The sequence below is a fragment of the Plectrocnemia conspersa genome, unplaced genomic scaffold (assembly GCF_051122295.1).
Source record: "Plectrocnemia conspersa isolate PC_06_02 unplaced genomic scaffold, ASM5112229v1 ptg000002l, whole genome shotgun sequence".
Taxonomy (NCBI): Eukaryota; Metazoa; Arthropoda; class Insecta; order Trichoptera; family Polycentropodidae; genus Plectrocnemia; species Plectrocnemia conspersa.
The window spans coordinates 8,577,929-8,600,106 of NW_028277166.1; the positions used below are offsets into that span (position 1 = coordinate 8,577,929).

Genomic DNA, 22,178 nt, shown 5'->3' on the forward strand with positions numbered 1-22,178 from the left:
TATATTTTTAAATATATTATTGTTAAATATGCAATTAGTAATTGGACATAAAACATAATGAATAAAGGATTGCTTATATACTATATAAAAACAATTTTTAATGTTTTTCTTTTCAATTTGGATATTAACTGTCTTATTAATTTACTTAGCGATCTTGCTGCAATTTAATAATATTACTGTAAATATTTTTACTACAACATAATAATTTTTAAGTGAATACAAAAAAATTATAGAACTTTAAGAGGCAGTTCACAAAACTAATAATATTATTATAACACTAAAAATAACTAAAAAAAAGGCCACATACATCAGCTGTCTTTCATTTTATACTTGAAATGAATCGATAGATTCCTCTAACATTTTTCAAGTGGCAAAATTTATGTTCCATACTTTATGTATCATAGATATTATTATGGATTCTACCAACACTTGTATTCCATTACATCATGAAACTATTTTTTGATAAATATAGAATAGTTTATCGTTAATTTAAAAAAAATATAAAGCAATAAAAAAGCAGTAAAAAAATATCCATAACTGAATTATTAATATTATAAAAAAATGTTTGGAAAGTTGATATTTTTTTTAAATCGCGACATACATTGTGTATAATATATAATAATAATCATAGGTGAAGTTTTCCTTATGTGCGTCCATTGGCTCTAGACGTCACCACTCTGGATTCCGAACTTTAAGCAGTACCAGGGTATGCGAAGAGAGAAGCGGCGGCTTCTGCGATTATCAATGGTCTGAATTAGGGTCTGGTGAACTCGGTTCTACTTAGTTAAGGTTTGTACGAACTAGTGTTTTATTTTCTGATCGTTTCAGTAAAACGACCAATTACAAAATGATGGCTAGTTTTGGAACAGATTGCTGTTGGCAACTTAGATGTAAATTCCAAATGCAAGTGTTATCCTGTTTCAAAGATTTGCGACGAATAATTTTTATCTATATGATTCATAGCTGATACTTTAACTTATCTAAAGCTTTGCATGTTTCACATGCCGAAATCGACTTAGTCGCTGGTGTTTATAATTGTATAGTAAAATGTTTAGCTTCTCAAGCCTATACATTTACAATTAAAAGAATAACATCAAATTTCCGGGATTTATCAATGTGTCAATATTATTCTCCAGGATTCAGCAAAAAATTAAATTCGTACAGAAAACTAACAACTTAAATATTAAAATATTCGTTGACAAATATCGCGTAGTTATTTTTTTTGTAGGTTAAGAGAATTTTGAGTATCAGTGGTAATTAATGAAAATGAAAAAAACATATTTTTTTCTGTCTATATTTTACCAATGCTGCAATTAAATTCATAAAAAAAATACACAATTTACCTGTGAAATCATTTAGAGGCAAATGAAAAATGTGGTAAAAGAATACAAATATTTTCCAGATGATATAAGACTATAAAGAGAGAATGTAAATATTATGTATAAGAAGATAAAAAATATTGCTGGTATTTTATATAATAATATTGCGAAATATTTCATTATTACTTTAAAGAATGGCAGCTTAAGAATTATTAATATTTCAACGACATATATTTTTAAGAAGATATTTTCTTATATCAAAGTAAAGTAAATATTAAAATAAAAATATTAAAATCATTAAAAATATTACTCTCATTTTGTAACATGCTGTCTAATGTGATTGGATCATTTTGAATTTGATGAAAAAATAATTAAAAATCTATAAAATAACAATAAGCTATTATTGTTTATAATGAAGATAATATACATTCTTCAGATATGCTTATTCATAGCATATTGATTTACCTCATAATTATCAACTTTCCATGATGGACTCTTTGTTAAGTTCATTACTATAGGAACACTTTATTTTATGATGCAGTGACAATGGACCGATTGCTTACAATATAATGGTGCTTTTCATAACATTTATTCCTATATTATATTTTAATGTTCGGAGCAAATTAGCATTATTAAAAAATCATACTTAATGTCAACGATTTTTTTAAATATGTCGTATATACAGTGATATTAATATCAATGGATTATCTTGAAAAGTAACGTATACATGTGCCATTACAAATAGATCCCATTTATTAAGAACCATAGATGTGAAATTGATTGTAATAATGGCAGATAATTTTTTTCTTATATAGGGTTTAATTTGGTACGAAACACTTATTTGAGTAATAATTATTTTGTTAATTAAAAAGCTTGATTTTGGTTTAACGTTTCACCGGTAGACCGGTAATGTAATACCCACTGGTGAATTTAGTGTTTCATGAAATACCGCAAGTTCTAATTAAAATCTCAGCAAAAGTAGTTTTATACTGTTTATCTGATATTTAAGAGTATTAAGCTTAGACTTATTAAAGTTAATAATGGAAAAATATGTATCAGATTTGGAACTGATATTATAAATGATTATGTTAAATATTCATAGACAGTATATTTCGTAATATTATGCTTTAGTTAGTTACAGATGAGAAACAAACTTATATGCGAGGTAATTAAGATACACAATGTATTTAACTAAGCCTTATCTCGAAATTCCGGTTTCAGCTCTAACAAATTCTTCTAGAATATAGAATAATTTAATTAACGTTTATAACACATATGTATATATAATATATATACATACGGTAAATGTAATAAAAATTAAGCAAATAAATCTAAAATGCACCCGACATTTGTCACGTTGTAATGTGAATGACCCTTCATCACGAATTCAATGTGGTCAGGTTATTTGATGGGAAGATAAGAAAATCAATATCTGCCACAGACACAGGAGAAACCCATAACACTGATGGCTTAATACAATATATGTAAATACTAAATTTTAAAATATGCTATATGTATTCATACAAACTTACAAATAGGCAATAAATGTAGACTAGATTCGATGAAACGTATATTTATTATTCACTCTAGTGAATCGGCAATTCCAAGTGACGTGAATTGATATAGAAATTGATTTAAGTATTATACGTAATATTAAATATTGAACTTGGATAAGTACCTAATATGAGAAAACTAAGAAAACCGCTTATATTATTTTTCATAATCAGAACGCGTTTAATTAATTTTGTTATGAACTTGACTTGAATTTAGGGTTTATAAATTAATTATAGATTTATAAATTAGTTTTACAGCAAGCCTACTTGACCACTTTTAAAAGTGTCAAATTAAAAGTTAACCAATTTAAAATGTGTTAAATACGACATAAACTTAACGCGGTTAAGTTAAACGCTAGCAAACTTTAATTATCAATTAAAAGTTAGTGACCCGATCTGGTTTTCGAGTTTGTTCTATTTATAACTTTAATTATATACAATATAATGAGTTTATTTTTTTTAACATATATTATGTAAAGATCTGTGTTATTTGTAACAGTTTTGTTATCCCAGTAAATAAAATATATTATATGATACTAACATTAACATTTATTATGATGATATTAATATGACCATTCGACCTAATTTAGATTATTTAATTAAAATACTACTCTTCTAGCTTAGACTTACATAATACAATTTTATTATAATACATACTTAATTTGCAAAATAAAGGTTAACCGTGATTTATAGCAAGAATCTCGCGGTGTACATTTTAGTATACATTCACAAATTTATTATCAAGTTTAAAATGGCATGAAGCTTCTAACTCTCTAATGTCGTATTAAATCGCAGTATATATATTTATCTGCTTGTATTCATTTTTATTTTTATTTTATCATAAGAGCTTAGTAATAAATCTCTTGATACAACACAAATATAACTCCTCGGAGAGAAAATGTTTGTGAGCTAAAATGAACACGAGGGTAAGCTTTTTATTAATACACACATTATAAAAAAACACGTTTTAAATATTAAAAGATACAGGTAGTTACATAAATATGTGGCCAATGTATAATTGATAATATATATAAATATAATTTTACCATAATTTAATAATTCACTGTCTATTATTTTGTATTTTAAATCTTTAAAAATAGTTTATAAATCTGATTATAAATTTCTTATATTATTTTGATTAAATCGTTGCAATTTTTATACCTTGAAAATGAATGCTATTACGTCTATAATATATTAATGTTATTTTTGTATTAGATACATGACCTACCTATCACACAGTCATAAGTAATAATAATTGTAAATGTCTTCTTACATCTATTATTAAGCTTTTGTGCGAAAAACTCATTCATTTTTCACGCCCACCTCGAATACCGAAAAAAATTCGCAAACATCTCAGGGTTTTAGTTGTCCTTGTCCCATTGAACTTGTTACTGTTTCAGTTCCAGCCAAAATCTTTGCCAAACAGACCATTATTGTTTCGAAGCCAGGAAATTACCCTAAATTAATCCAGCGTGATGCTTAAACTGTAAACACAGCTTTCACATTGCCAAGTTTACGAAAATGCAGATTTTTAGTGCCGAATACGAGTCGTAATGCCACTCAAATTAATGTTTTATAACCTAAGGGTTATAAGCTAAAACCCGAGATGCTTTCAGCAATTTTTGAATATGTACATATACGAGTATGGATAGGTTGAATAACTGTATTATTTATCATGACTTGATATTAAAGTCAAAGTAATAATTAGATATATAATACGATAAACCTTTGAAAATTAAGAGCTCTTTTTATAAAACATCTTCAGTGATAATATTTTAAAGTTCAGGTTAAAAAGTTTAAGAGTTTCTGTGTTTCACGACTAGTTGTAAAATATATCCATGAACTTTGTTTTATAACAAAAATTTGCAAAAGTTAAGCTTCTTCATATACTTTTTATATTCATTGCCGTAATGCAATAATACATCATATTATACATAGGGCTAATAAAAGTTTAAAAAAAGTACAATAAATTAACCGACATATAATTATTTAGAGTAGCGTTGCGCTTAAGATAATCTTATGCATTTAACTGATTAATAGGATTTAATTAAATAATTATCTGAATTGATCAAATATTAAAATGAGTAATTTAACCATTAGCTGTCTACACAATTTTTAGAAGGTTAAAAAAATGTAACCTATATAAAATATTGGTAAATATCGATTCATTGAGCATTTGAATACAAAATAGGAATATTAACATTTTCGATGATTCATTCAAACACGTAGCTTACTTGAATTGGGCGAATATTATTTTTTAAATTAATACAAGGCTAATTGAGAGAGGATTTTTATCTGAATTATTTATTAAAATGAACTAGTGTAATTATTCATTAAAATGTTCTACATGTAATTATTAAACTATAATGAATAGTTTTAGCGATAGAGGTATTTTTAGTGCTAAAGTTTACAAAACATGTAAAAAAACAAGCTCTAAAAGCAGCTACATGATTTTAGAGCTTGTTAGCTATCTAAATTGTAGTGAATTAAAGCATTGATCAAAAATAATTAATATCAACCCCTTCACTATGACAATACTGCCAAACGTGCGGTAAAATTTTTCTTCGCAAAAAGTCACTGAATTCTAATATCATTGACTCAAAAAAAACACTCCCACTATGTGACTCTTAAAAAAATAATAAGGCAAGAACAATTTTTCTTAGTATATATTGTTTTACAACGAAAAGATTTACCATAAATAAAATAATAATATTAGTCTCAACACATATTTTTGAAATACTCTATTAATAGAGCAATGTATTGTATTGTACCTCTAAATACTATTGTAAGTACCCAAAAACATTTAAAATTATTATCAAAAAAATGAAAAACTATATACATAGCATTTGCAAAGGTATGCTTATTTTTTAACATAATTTGTCTGTATAGAATAAGAAATTCAATATAAATTAGTCAAACTCGGAAAATCAGAAAAAATAATTTTCCACAAATTTTACGAGAAGGCTACGTAATAAATTACAAAGCTGATTTCTTTTAATGAATGCTGTACCTACATGTTGTACACAATCCCTATTTCTGTTCATAGCGTAAGGAACAAGACAACGTGGTATAATTGAAATGTTTTGAGCCCCTCCTATATTGTCCACGATATACACCCTTGACTTTAATTAGGAACTTTTGTTCTTGTTCACAATACGAGACATACGCCTTATGCACGTTGATTATATTAACACTGTGCCATTGTATTGTATTTGTATCATTTTATAATAATATCTATTATCTAGTAAAGCTATTAATTAATTAGTTATTGCCTCTATTTAGTACGTGTTGATCGAACTATCTAAATAATAATTAATATTATAAATGTGACGCTTTGTAATTCAGAATAGCTCACAACTAATTTTAATTAGTAATATTTAATATTAAATTATAATATATATTAGCACGAAGTTTTAGTTTTAGAATGTATTTTAGACTATTGACTAATGCCTGAAAAATTTCATTAATTAATTCATTAATTGAAATAAAAACGAGCTTGATCAGGCATAGTGACATATTTCGATTATAATAAAAAATATATGATACATATGTATTAAAAAAAAATAGTTAAATGTTTCAGTATCTATTTAGTAGTTATTGATTATGTTTACCCAGTTGTAACGCATTGATCTAACGCCTGTCATATTGCAAAAGAAGATGTACAATAAATGATTAAATAATAATAATATATATATCATTTTCATAATATATATTTTTGAGCTATTTTTTTATATATTTCTTTGTATATCGGCACACCCTATATTTCATTATAAATTATTAGGCTTTTTAATTATTTTGACCCTCACAAAATGACGTGTAGCCGGAAAACCGGGTCAACGACTGACGATAAAACGTAAAGACAACCTGTTGAACCATGCAAATATTTTATGGTTCATTGGTTCGAAGAGTCTCAGTGAAGGATAAGTCCTTTGTAAAATCTATTTTAAATCATTCATTAATATACGCCCAGACGTTTTTGCTTCCTCGACGTTAAACTCTATTAAACACACGACATTTATAATTAGACTTGAGCTCATCTTAAAATGACGATTTGCTCTTTCATTAATAATTAATAATTTACCTCCGCGTTTTATTTAAGTAGCTGTTGGTTCATAAGTAGCTTTTTATCCATAGTACCTATTTTTGAGGTAAACTAAAAAATGATTAATTACATAAAAAGTATAGTATGTTTAGATAGTGCTCATTCTACCTTTTCACTTACAAGTTATTTATTAAAAAAATTAAATAAAGAATTTTAAAAATATATAAAAATCATATAAAACAAAATCACTTTTGAAAAAGAACGAATATTGCCTAATCGCTATCTGACTTTTGACTAGAATCAAAAATAATTTATCTAAAATTTTAGGTCTTAAAAGCATCAATAATCGCCTTTGTATAAACAAAACCAATTTAAGACGACGCTTAAAAATAACAGAAGACATGAGCCGTATTTTTTTAAAGTGGTATAAGTCCATTTATTCTTATATTAAAATATTTAAGGGCTTGCATTTGAATCAACCTAATAATATTAGCAAATGTTAATCAATTTAAAATATAATTATAAATAAAGTTTTTTTAAACTACAAATGCACTTATACCACTTTCAATAATAACAAATTAATAAAAATGTTAGCTTTTTTTTTAATAATATTAAAACAAAAACTTTTTTTAAATATTATTTTAATGAAAAAAATAAATTAAAGGTATGTAAAAAAATGAATAATTGCAAATATATTATAATGAATTTATAAATAAATAAGTATGAAAAGTAAATTACCTAAGATTAAATAATAAAAATTAGAATAATAACAAACTTATTCAAATTATAATCTTATTTCTGTACAATATAGCGAAATTATAATTATTACGAATGACTTATTCCACTTTTATCATAAATATTCATGCGTTAACATCTGACAGTTTGACATATTTTGATTAATTAATGATGATATTGTTCAATATTGACAGTGTTATTATAAATATAAAAAAGGATATTATTTTTGTTCCAAAAATGGACTTCTACATCTTTCAAAAAACCGGCTCATGTATTCAGAAATGTATTAAACAATAATTTATTCGATCTGTTGTAAACAATAATTTGTTAAATATTTACTTTTACATCTAATCGTAACACTAAATTTAAACATTATATTTCGACCTAGATACTCAATAACTATCCAAGTAACGACCATTTAAGTTAATATATGCCTCACTGGTTCAACTCATATGCATTCAAAAATCAATCCTATGTTAATATAATTAACGATATATGCTGCAAGAGTGCAATATTTCATATACACTTTTAGTCAAAATGATAAAGCACCTTTTTGAAATTGAAATATCCCATTCGCTCTGTAATGAGATTAATTTTTCATTTCCCTTTGACTACCGCAATTGACTCTATAATATGGTTTCAATCCAGAATTGATTAATGACAACATCAATCTACTTGTGGCCACAAATATGTGTATCGATTTATTATTAGGATTTTATTTTTACCATGTGGCTTCTCTTTTTTTTATAAATACATAAACGTGTGTATATTTTAGTAATAGCTTACGTAAACTCCAGTCGTTTTAGTATTATTTATATATAATTTCGCACGTCTATCTATACCGAGAAGCGCGTGATTATTTACAAATATAGTCGATCTAGTTTATATAAGACGCTTCTGATACTATTTTTTTGCTATATGCTCTTACACTTAAAACACATGCTGTTCTGTAAAAAGTTATTTTCATAGCGTGTGCAAATAAATATACATGATTTATTGTTCGTATCTTAATCATTTTTTGCTTAGAAAAAATAATTTAAAAAATTGACGCACGTTCTATTAGGAAGCTTACTCTTTTTACGTCTATATACTCATTAAGCTTATAGATTAACTATATACTAAAGAACCCAATTAAGAATGGTTTTAATCTTTTATATTGATTAGAAAATAAAACGCAGATCTTGTAATATTATCTAAATATATAATATAATATTTAATCTAAGTTAAATTTGCGCATGTAACACAAATTTTAATGTTATAGTTGTTATAAAACTTTTGTAATCTTATCGCTGTGTGCAAAATTATTGTATAAACTTTACTAACTGTCGCTATCTAATTATCTTTTATAAAAGGGAAAATTAAACTGAATTATAAAATTAAATTAACATAGTTTGAGTAAGAAATATGGTATTACTGTCCAATTAAAAGTTTAAAATACATTGTATAACAACTCGCGAGTTTCAATTTGAATTTCGATGTTAAAAATGGCTATAAAGCTGATGAAGCTTTTCGAAAAGCTTTATTTGCTTTACCATAAAACTGTATATTACTTTGTATTCCACCATAAATGTAATAAAATGCGATTTATTTGCCAAAATAATTTTATTAAATCAATATAAAATATTTTCCAATTTATTTGCATACCCCTCAACTTTGTTTTAAGGCACAACCAAGATTCGTGCCTTATATTTCAGTTATTACAACTTTATGAAACATTCCGTAAACTTTGTGTAATATAAAATCTTTTTCGAAGTTTGATGTTAACGCGTTTTTTTTAAAATTAGTAATCAACAAATTTTTAGTTGCTTAATAAAATTTAGGGTTTTTGTACACATTTAATAATTATTATTTATATTATAATAAAAAAGTAGCATAATTGGAAAATTATTAAATAGGAGCTCGTAACCGTAATAAACTGTTTTAAAAGTTAAATTGAGTATACAAATTTATTTAACTTTTATGATTAGGTATATAAAATGAAAATTAATGAGTTTTATCTATATGAATATAATAAATTATTTTATATACTTTTTAATTACATCAATATTTTTATTAGCATACCTTAAAAGTGAAACATAAATTTAATAATTTATAACTAAATATAATCTACACATCGATACATTAAAGTAAATTTATTATTGTATTTATTACAATAACTTGAATAAAAATTAGTTAAATGTATGCTAACATTTTTACAAAGCAATATTCTACGAATCGTTAAAATTGTACGGTCTATTTGTTTCTGGATAGGCTTAACTACTATCCAATATATAGCACCGAAATATGAAGTTTGATGGACTATGAAAACCATCACTCATATCTTGATAGTTATAATTAATGCCGAATCAATAAAAATTTTATCTCAACAAATATGTATTATATACTTTCAAGAGGTAATATAATATTTATAATTAAATTAAACAGTAAAATGAAACATATGTTTATGTAAATTTACCTTTATAACTTTGAAGAACAATAACAAATCTATACGTGCCAGGAACTAATAATAAGTAGTCGTAAACAATTTCTTTACTCAAAATATTTTTAAACGTCAGTAGTGAGCAAAAAAATTATATATTATATATATCCTTATTCATATGTCTATATGTTTTTTTATTATTTACGACTATATTTACAGAAATTTCAATGACAAATCGTTCACAATTTAGTGAATGAAACAAAATGAAACAAATATATTATTGTGTATTTGTCATTTAGGTACTTGACAAAACAAAAGTTACAGTAGGAGTTTTTAAAACTAATCATTATTTCAACGTTTTTTTTAAATATCGAAATACGTGAAATAAAAAAGGTTCATGGTGAAAATAACTACATTTAGTGAAGATCTAGCGATAATTCAAATAGTAAAAATAAAAAAAAAACTAATAATGAACAAAAAAATGCTTTTAACTCATATAAAATAGATCAATCGAAAAAACATCTAGAAATCATCTTGGATTGAAGAACATTTCTGATTAAAGTAAAATTCATTTATATGGGTTAGATGGAGTGCACTATGTTCGTCATTTATAGAACTATATGATCTGGGGGTGCTTTTTTATTACCGAATGGAAGGTACCACTTTCTTGGCGGTACAGTGAAAATGGTAGATTATAAGAATGTTTTCATGGAATTATTTTTTGACCCTTTCATGGAAAAAAACGTGAGCACAAATTTGAACTTCACAGATGTTCTTGTGCCCTTTTATCGGGAAAAACTGTTTTTTTATAAATTAATCTATTCAAAGCAGTGAAGATGAATTAAAAAAATATTAAATTACCGTATTTTAGTTAATATATAAAATATTAAAATATATAAAAATAAATTTTTGCCCCCGCAATAGTTTTTAAATAAACCAATAAAATTTCTTTAAGTCATGATTAAAAATAAATATCGATTGTACTAGTTATCGAGCAAAAAAAAAACTTGTAGAAGTAACGTAAGAGTATGCCACAACAAATCGGATCACGAACTTATTGAATCGTTTATAATTTCATGCCTTTCTGACTTTTAGTAATATTGAGGGTGCAGCAAAAAATATTTTAAGTACTGTTTTTTAGTTATCTTAAAATAATTTTTCACTACATGTTATTTTTTAATATAATATTTTACTGTTTAGCTTGTATTTTAAATTCATTGATGTATAATTTTGCAAAGAACATTTATAGGGTTCGAAAATATTTTTTCAAGAACATAACATATATTTAGATATATACGAACTATAATTATTTTGTAGTTGTAGCGTTTTTGCACGAAAATGTATGTATTCAACTTTTTTTAATTACATTAATTTATAATAAGTTAAATTTAAATTACTTAGATAGAGACAATTTTCTAATAAAAATCAATGACGGCCATAAAATATATAGTTACATTATAAAATTACATAGAAAAAAATATACTTGATAAAATTTCATAAGAAATAAATTACACGTGGAAAAAATGATATAAAAATAAATTTACACGTGATAAAATTATAAGGCATCAACTACACTTGAAATAAATCACAAAAATTACCTATATAAGGAAATAAATACATACCATGTATGACATTTTATGCTTGCCGTTGATTTTCTATTAGATAACTATCAAGTTCTTTCTATATGTAATTGAAGCTGTGTAAATTTATCACGTGTAACTCTTTCCATGTGTAATTTACCATTTTTTTTTTATGTAATTATATTCTGACAGCAAAATATAATATATACATACATCACTAAAAAATGTGTTAAACATGACAGAACCCATTATATATTTTTGCGTTGTATATAAACATTTTTTTAAAAACAAGCATTTTTGGTACATGACAGACGTTAGCCTAATGCGTCACAACGGGGTAACAATACAAATCTATAAATAAGTATTGTGACATAATATATTAAAAGTGAAGTAGGGGGTATATTTTATAAAAGTAATCATTCATTTTTTATTTTATAAATATTAATTTAATTCTGTTGCACAAATCGAACGCAGAACAATTTATTTTTATTTATTTTTTAATAATAATCTATTCATTTTAACTTTACGTGTTTCCTAAATGCATCATTGTGCTTACTATTTAAACTAAAATTGAAACATATGTTTAAAAATATGGTGCACGTCTAAGATAGATGAGCATTATTGCACATTTTATTTCCAAATACAGCCTAAAAATCTTTGTGTTTGGCAAGCTCGTTGAAAAGCTGGATAACGCGTTTTTGAGCACTGACATTCTGGCCGCGATGAATAAGAATAAGGGACGCGATCGTGACTCTAAAGCTTGCAGCTGAAAATCACCGAGTCTTAGAGTGCGTGCTTGACAGAGCTTAACATAAATCAAGCGGAAACACAAATCCACGTATTAAATTATTTACATATTTATAAATTATCTATCTTTAAGGAGATAAGCATTCGCGTTACGTGCCATAAATCAGCACCATTACAAAAAACATACAGTCACCGGGTTGCGGAAATACATCGAACCCTTTTAAGACAATGCAGCAGTGGCTCTCCATACAACAAAGCATCTATCTTTACCATTAAAGTTGCGTGCTTAATGACACTCATTAACGCCAAACCAAATATATTTACGACCACAAACGCTGCCCAAGAAGTACAGATTCTTATAATAAGATACATAAACGAAGAGGATGAATCTCTTAAGTCTACCGAAACGTTTTATACCAAACCATACAAATTTGGTACCTCATTCGCAAATGTATGGCAGCAGAAACTCATTATAGCGACATGAGTATCATCCGGAATTGTATAGCCCTCAACGTAGTCTACTAATCCGGTTCACAAGACACCTGTTCATTTTTATTTCGGCAGATTTAGTAAACGCTAACCTAGTTTATGCAATAAATATATATACATATATTCGGCTTGTTTTCCTGACTGTTCATACACTCTCAACTTTTTATAGTGTATAAAAAAAATTATTTTAAATAAAATTAAAAAAAAACTTTTTAAGAATACTAGTCAATTATAAATATTTTTTCAAAAACAAAATAAGTGTTAAAATTGTTTACCATTATATTTATGCATATTTTAGATGTTTATATATAAAATAAAAATTAAGCAGTGTAGAAGAAAATTGGAAAAAAGTACACTACATGATTCCACTTTCACGACTCTCCCCCACATAAGCATAATAAATTTACAAATAATTTCACAAAGACCTTTTGCGCTTGTACGCACAATGTAAATTGAATGTTCCCAAAAATACACAAAACAATCCCTCTCTTTCTTACTCTTGCATTTTCATCTCAAATAAACAAAAACTTTGGTTTCCCGCTTTAACGAAACTTTTCCACGCATTATTAATATAGCTCTTACCTCCTTTGTGGTTCACGTTGAAGGTCCTCAACCTGTAGGAGTCCTCATCCGGCTCTTGCTCCGGAGCCATAGTCTTGGGCACGTCCAAGAAGGCCGTGGATCGTCTATGCGCCGGAGAGTGCTGCGGGCGCCTCCTGGCCGAGGCCTGGCGCCTCACCGGGGGCGGAGTCTCCGCCTCAGATAGCCTCGGCTCACTGCTGTACCTAGCTGGGGCCGTAGGGGCCACAGGAGCCAGCGTGTTCGGGGGGCGGCGCCGCGAGGGCCTACCGGCCGGGGCCCTCGCGGACTGCGACCTGGCGGCGGGGCGCCGGCGCCGAGGGGCAGCGGCACCAGCTATGGCCTCCATGCTTGAAGATCCCGCCGCGCAAATCGACATGCTGCGCGCTTTGCCATGGCCGAGCGACGCGACCTCAGCCATGGTCGCGACGAAACTGACTCGCTCAACTCGCGGAAACTCTGCGAAAAGCTCGCCCCCACCCAAAGCTCCGTCGTAGCGTAGAGCTTTCCCCGCGGCGAGCTTTAGGCGCATACTACGGTTTGTTTTGGACGCACACATACATATGTAGGTGCGGCATTATTTTTAAAGATAAGAACATATCGCGGTATTTATGTTACGATGCGAACAACCTCCCCACGCTATGTTTATCAAATTAAATCAACTTCTTGCGTGGGGGCTTTAAGCTCGTACTTGTTGATTCGGAGTGTAATTACAGTAAAGCTTCGCTCAATTGATTTAGTATATATTAATATTAGTATTATTATTCGAGTGACTTTAAAAATTACCTCCATTTATAAATGCTTCTAATACATATGAATCCGTCTCTAAAAAATATTTTTAATTTCATATTTATTGAGACATACGATATATAATAATAATATTAATAGAAATACATAAAAGAAGATCGATCGTTTTCAATTAAATGTAATATATTTAGGATTTTAATGACATACGTACATTGTTTATTATATAGAGCAGCGGGTTCTAACTGCTTCTTTAACAAATTTTAATTTTAGAATCATACTATGTGTAGTGTAGTGTGTACACTTTAACATTAGAATCTAATGTCAGAGTGTATACATATTAATTACAGTGTCGGTTCGTAAAAATTTGCATTGAAAGGGCTCAAAGATTGAACAAAATATTCATGACAAAACCAAAATAAAATATTAGGCTAAAATTATTAAATGAGTTAAGTTGACATAAAAATATTTATAACAAAAACATTATTTTTTTACTGGGAGAGCTGCAGTTCTGCAGCCCATATTTATCCAGGAAAATTAATTTTGTTACACAAGTTTACTATGGCTCAGAATCAGTATTATACGACGCGTTTTAAATTATTTTATGATGATGCTGAAAAATATTTCTTGCCAAATATTGAGAGAATTCCAGAAAACTTGCGTTGAATAACTTAAAATATGTATTATTTTTTATTTTAGAAGTAATTTTTCAATTCAAATTAATGTCAACATCAAATGTCTTGTCCAACTACAGTTTTTCTTGAATTTTTGTTTAGTATTACTTTCAAAAAGTATTTTTGGCGAAATGTTGAAAAAACCAAGTAAACATAGACAGAACGTAAATATAACATTTAAAACATATATAATGTTTTGTTAACATGACTTTCGAAGTGTTTAGTTGATTTTAATTAACGGCAACACAAAATGTCCTTTTTATTTCTTGTTTTCTATCAAAAAAAAATTCAAACAAATGTTCATATAATAACATAATTTCGAAGATTATTTATCAATACTAGATCTTTTCTAGTTCTGGTAAAAAGTGGTAAGCGTTGAAAAATGTCGACAAATTAAATTTATAAAATAGTATAGACGACCTGTTTCATATCATACTAAAAAAAAGCACAAAAGAAATTAATTATACCATTCTGTAAATTCTTCAATTTATATTGAAATGTTTTCTTAGGATCACTTGATATCTTGGATATGTGAGATTTAGTAGCAAATTTATGGTATAGTTTAATAGCATTCTTTTACATTTTTTTCATATTTTAAAATTATTTTTAGCAGTGATTGCATGAATTATTTAAGTTTCAACATAGTAGATAATTAACTATATTTAATTTTTAATCACAGAAAAATGTGATGGATATCTGAAAAAACCACAAAACTCACAAACAAAATCTGTTATACACCATAAGTGACGAAGTAACGAAAGTGCGCTTACAGACACAAAACGTACCAGAAAAAAAATATTACATAACTTCACAAGTAATTTTTTATTTCGTAATACTATCTTTTATTGCCAGAATATTAAACGTAGAATTAAAATTTAGTTTACAAAACTAAGTACAAATTTGAACCCAAGATGCTTACCAAACAATATTGTGTTATAAATAATTAATTTTTCAATAATATATTCGTTATTTATTTTTCTAATTGGACAGCCAGAAAATCAACTCTACTTGTAATAGCTTTTAGTAATATAACGTTGTATATTTTTTTTTAATTATAGTATAGCGAATAAAAATAAAATATACTTAACAGTAAGTGCCACTCACTTTAACAAATTAATTTCTGCACCACGTTAATGCCTGCTTTTTTGTCGGATCAATCGCACATATGTATATATACTATAAATATAAATGACATAAACTTTTTAACGGAGGTGTGACATGAGATACTCAGAAATCGAAATTTATTATTTTAGATATATATGTAAAATATAGAGTAGTTTTTATGACTCTATTTATTCCAAATAACAACATTATAATGATGAAAGTTTATTAGAAAGTTTCAAAAAATAGCGAGCCAATGGAAAGTTTTTGTGACAGTAAGATAACGTTAGAACGTAAGGTTAAAGCTGAAGCAAAATATTATACAATGAAAAGTCAATATCAGAAAACACAAATATAATATGCTAGTAAAATAATGATTTATATTCTCATATATAGTATATAGTTTTCTTTTATGTAACAGAGATTTTACTCTAAGAAGTAAATTAAAAAAATTAATTTACAGTTCAGCAAAAAAAAAAACCAAGTGTTAAGAAACGAGACATGTAGAATCATATGCATAATCATATCATATCATATTTTTTCTGAGAACGACTTCATATTTTAATCACTACCATTAGAATAACAGAGCTATCTGAACATCAACAATTAATTAATAATGCATATTTCAGAGAGGTCACCTTGTTAATAAATTTATTTTACATATCAGATTTTTTTCAAAAGTATCTAATAAATTGAGACATTGCCATTAATGGTAAATACATTCCCAATATTTATCACTCCATGACATGAGTCATAGAAATCAAACTCGTATTTTGGTTAATCGTCTTTTTAGCCAAACTATCAGAGATTTTTATACTGTTCACACTATGGCACGTATACATGTAAACTGTTTACATTTATGCACATACACAATATTTATATTATTTTCACAATATCGTGGAACTAGTTGTTACCCAAAAAGACTAATTTATTATATGTCTTTATTATTTGTAGAGCAATACCGACCTTATAAGTGTAAGTTTCAGAGTAGGAACAGTTAAGAGTGACGCATGTACGTCTAAGTGATGAAATCGCTTCTGGCCATCTTTACACATATTCCATCATCTTAAATTACACGGTTAGTTATATATAAATAATGCCACTGGGTATTTAAAACTTCGAACACGTTTAATATTATGTAGTGAATAAGTGTCTTTACTGATCACTATAAGTTTTTAGTGTACTTATAAAGAGCACTACTTCTCACAAGTGTCACTTGTAGTGTTCAATATATAATAGAATCAATATTTCATGATGGAGTATTTAAACACATTCATTTATAACTATTTGTGTGCAAAGATCATAAATAAATCTCTTGCAGAATTATCTAATTATATAACGAATAGTTAAATATCGTATTGATATACAAACATTAACAATTCTAAACTTTTTACATAAGTTTACAAGAAACGCTCACTGTCGCTTTTAATAGTCATTTTGAAGTAGATCTTTCAAACTTTCGTTACAAATATCAATTTATATTGGTACAATATATTATAATTATATTTAGGTGTATATGATAACATATAATACATAAAATAAAAATTGGTTAATACCCTGACACCTGTGTAAGGTCATTGGTAAAGAGTATAGAAACGCCTCTTCAAATATATAATATACTAGCTTTCTGGCTTTTTTAAGTTGAACCACCGTAATATTTTGATTCGTTCTGGACGCATACATATTTGTTATCTTAATAATACATACATTCATATATATAATATATAGTATATAATACTTATTCTATAGAATGGGACAATCGCTCTATTTATGTATCATATTTGTTGTAAAATAAAATAAATTTATATTAGAACAGTTTTTTGTAAAAACAAAACTGAAATATCAGGTTTTACTAAAGGATTTAATAGATGAAGCAAACATGCGTTAGTTAAAAGGATCAAATTAAATAATAAACCTTTCATCATATATAACAAATACCATTTATTAAAAAAAAAATAAGAGCAAAAAATGAATTCGATATTATGATCATCAGAATCTATATCATGAATACTATTATTGTTGAGATTAACAATTCATTAATAGGTTTCTATTAATATAGAAAAAATATGATACTTTTATATTTGCTTTTTAAGATAATTTTACTATTAAAATATATAATATATTTTTTTGTGAAAGTATTGATTTACTTTTGAGTTTCATTGTTAATACATGACAAATATATCTTTAACATGCGAGAGGTAAAATATATGATAGTCAGAGAATAATATAGAGACCTCGATTTTGTAATGAGAGTAAAAAAATTTTCACCTAAAAACATTTTTAATGTGTATGGTAGAGATGCAACTAAAATTCAATAAACTTAAATTCCAATCTAATTATTATTTATTAATAAACCAGGTTGTCTTGAAAGGCTGATGATGAAAGGTTTTAAGTCATAATTAATACTAATTCTCGTTAAAAACTATGGAGATTATTGAATCAAACAACCATCTGCATTACAATGGAATGGTTTTAAGCTAAGATGACAGCAACTTTAATAATATGTGTTTTTATAATACAAATATGGGTATTAAACAAGTTAGGTTTACCGATAAAATTATTTAAACAATGTAATGCTTTTTAATAAATAACGTATATTATATTTAACAATTAAAATAAATAAATCCTGTCCTGTAAAAAGACAGACCTGACATAATAAAAAAGGGCTGTCTTTTGCATAATACACGTGGCATTATTGTTGCAATAAAAAAATTAAATAAATAAAAAAATAATATATTTAAGCAACCGTCATATACTGTAGATCTTGCTCCGTCAGATTTTTACATATAAGGCGACAACACAAGTCAAAACATAATATTGATTTAAAAATAAAAGGCAAAACATCCATTGATTCAGTTTATGCATAACAATTGAAGGAAAATATAATTATATTGTGGGGCATTTTTCTTCCAGTGAGTTTTAGAAACTAAGAGCTCACTATAAACTCTAGGAAGATTGAACCACCCTTGCGGACTTGGTTGCAGATTTGTCCTCTCCCCTTCATAGAGACGTTGCTATCTATTGATCATGAGATAAAAATGTTACATATTACGCGTTAAAAGCGCAATAAGCAAAAAGTCAATAGAGGGATTGGATAAGAGAAATGATTGATTTTAAACAAAAAAAACATGTATTCCATTGAAAACCATATTGAAAGCAAAATGACAAGAGCTAGATTACATTTGTGTTGCATAATTGGTTTATAATTCAACAATTATGCAACACAAATGTTTCAATAACAAACAGAAAAATCTTCGTAATTGGCCATCGTCTCATTAGTGGGCGAGCAATACAATATTTTAGGCAGACGTATTCGTTGTGCATATACTTCACTTTCGTCAGCACTTCATACGGAACTTTCACCCGATATCTTCCTTTTGGAAAACAATAGAACTTATTCGAACTAGCACCAAGTGGAGCTATGCCCATTGACAGGGAATAATAAGACCGAGAAAGCAGCCGCTTCCCACTTTACGTCATCCCTGGTCCAGCTACAACTCCAAAATCTATAATTCAACCCGATCTTCGAAACAACTTAATTTTTTATTCCAGACAAGGCAATAAAAAAACTGCACTTGGATTCTGGAAAAATGTTGCACAATAATAAAAATTTAATATTAACAAGATATACAATTCAGTTTATTTAGTTGATTTTTTAGTGATTTTTACTACATTTTACTACAAGTAACATCCATGATTTGAATTTAAAGTTAAGCTGCTGTCAGTTAAATTGCAGACACGCAAAATGCCCATCTGAAGCGTTGACATGTACTTCAAAAAATCAATAGCTCGTACCACAGAATGAACATATACATAAGCTTTTTGATCATTTTGCTTTTCTCATATATGTGAATCTATCCGTCAGAAATATCAAAAATACGAATAATATTGTAACACACTAAAAAACATATTGAAAAGCGAATTATAAATTCGATATCAATAATGAATATAAGTAAAATACTTATTTTTAATATCTATACGCTATGTACATTGAATAATCTCTTAATAAATCTATCATGTGCACGTATTATTTCGATCCCAATAATAGTTTGAATTGTTTTTTCCCAACATAAAATATAAAATGGCACTAGAAAATACCCTAATATATAATGAAGCAACTGATGGAGTACTAACCAAATAACTTCCATGATGGTCATTGTGATTTAAGTCAAGTTTTAAAAATGAATTGGAGGAGGTTCAAATTCTTGCACCAAGTAAAAAAAGAGAAAATAGCGACACCAAAACCTGAAGTAACAAGGTCTACGTCTGTTGAATCGATACGAAAAATATATCATAACCTCAAAAGTAATGAGCATATTTTAATATATATGAAACTAAAAGAGCATTTTAAGTTAAATACAAGGGAACTTCTTCAGGTTCAAAATCGTATCGCGCGAGAGGAAATAAAAGCATTCTCCATACAAGTCGCAAGTGTATAGGTCTACGTCTATAAAAACGAGCTGAGTAAACGATTTTGATGCATATACAAATGAGCATGTTAGATTACTTAAAATATAAATGAGACTTTGTTCAATTTTAGCATCTCGAGCGTTTCGAGCAAGAAGTAGATAAAAAACGATATGAAAAAAATTGAAAACACGAGTAAGATAAACATGTACAGTATCATCAGGATATGATTAAACAATCAAATATTTCAAAGCTAATTTTATAAATAAATTTATTTTATTGATGACAAAAATTGATGTACGATTTTAGGTAGAAATATTATAATACTTACATATAAAATAAGGCAAACTAAAATACAATAATCTTTAATAACAGTGACCATTATATTGATTATATTTATATGCGCCACTTATAGCTTCACTCCGATAAATTATACAATATTATGAACCCACTAGTTGCTTAACACATTATAGTTAATTGGATCAAAAGTAATTTTTGTATATTTATTTAGATATATAGTGAAAATGGGCTACTTTTAAAAACAGCCACTTGTTGCTTTAGTCTGTTTTATATTATACAACACAGTGAGCACGATCTTGTCTTCGCACACTCACAATTTTGTGATAATTCAGCTACTTCTTAAAGTGATATTTTACAGTTCGTTAATTATATAATCTAATGAACAGAATAACACAATATATTGAAATTAATTTGAGCTACTTTCAAAAGCCCTACTTGTTGATTCACTTTGTCTTATACAACACAATGAACACCAATCTAGAAATCATTGAGCTACTTTTAATAACCTAATAAAGTCTGTTTAATGCAATAGTATTTATATTTACAATATATAGGAAGAATACATATATAAGTAAATGCGTCGGTCTATAATAGTCACACCCTTATTGCGCATCATCCATATTGTTCGATTATGACTATCAAATATACGATCTGTTCACACATACAGTAGAACACGGTTATAAATAATCACATCGGCGTCTCAGGCGATATATTTATAAAGGTTACAACCGCAAAAAAGTCTCACAAACGAAATAACAACTGTGTTCCATAAATTACGCGACGCGCCTCTGTATTTTTAACACTTATACATAATAGTGAATCACTCGCCGTTTTCGGCCGCAAAATCAGATCTGAATCGCTCAGATTTGACGCGAAACGAGCAAAATTTTCAGCCAGTCGTTAGATGCGTTTTCCCCGGATGAAAATTTTCACCGTCATGCGCATTGGGTGCATCTAGCTCGGGTTGCATCCGGGTTGCCCACGGCCCAGATTGGATTTCCCGGTTTTCCTTGTGCGGGATTGACCTGTGCGGTTTTCCGATGTGCATGAGTGACGTTCGGAGCTGTAGCCACTGAATATAAACTCTATATGCACTGAAGCGGCTCTGAAAGGTGCCGTTTCCGTACTTGTTTGATGTACGTATAGCCTATTTTGTATAGACAGCGCCGGCGCTGTCGGAAGGCTCAACAGGCTGTGTGAATGGACAGATTTTGAAACTTTGATAGTATCTGCTATTATATGGCTGTATTACAAATCAATATTCTATAAATATGAAGCAAACTTATTGACCTATTTCAAATATCATCTAAAAATTTGCAACCTCATTTGAATCAATTAATTTTAAATTATCTAATGCTAATTGCATTGCTAGTAAGGTATAATAATTATATTATTTTTTAATAAAATAATTTGTAATGGATAGCAGCATCTATTGAAATTTTGAAAATAATATTTAGTCAAGTTTCAAACTAAATTTTAAGACATCTGT

At 27.7% G+C, this 22,178-nt stretch overlaps 1 protein-coding gene across 1 annotated transcript in view; it reads right to left on the reverse strand.

The window, feature by feature from the left end:
• Rgk3 (Rad, Gem/Kir family member 3) overlaps positions 1–13,899 on the reverse strand; it is a 95,548-nt gene extending 81,649 nt beyond the window's left edge. The window contains exon 1 of the mRNA XM_088206092.1: positions 13,467–13,899. Within this exon, the coding sequence (XP_088062218.1) occupies positions 13,467–13,884 (418 nt within the window). The 5' untranslated portion in view covers positions 13,885–13,899. The remainder of the gene's footprint in view (positions 1–13,466) is intronic.
• Positions 13,900–22,178: the final 8,279 nt, after the last annotated feature.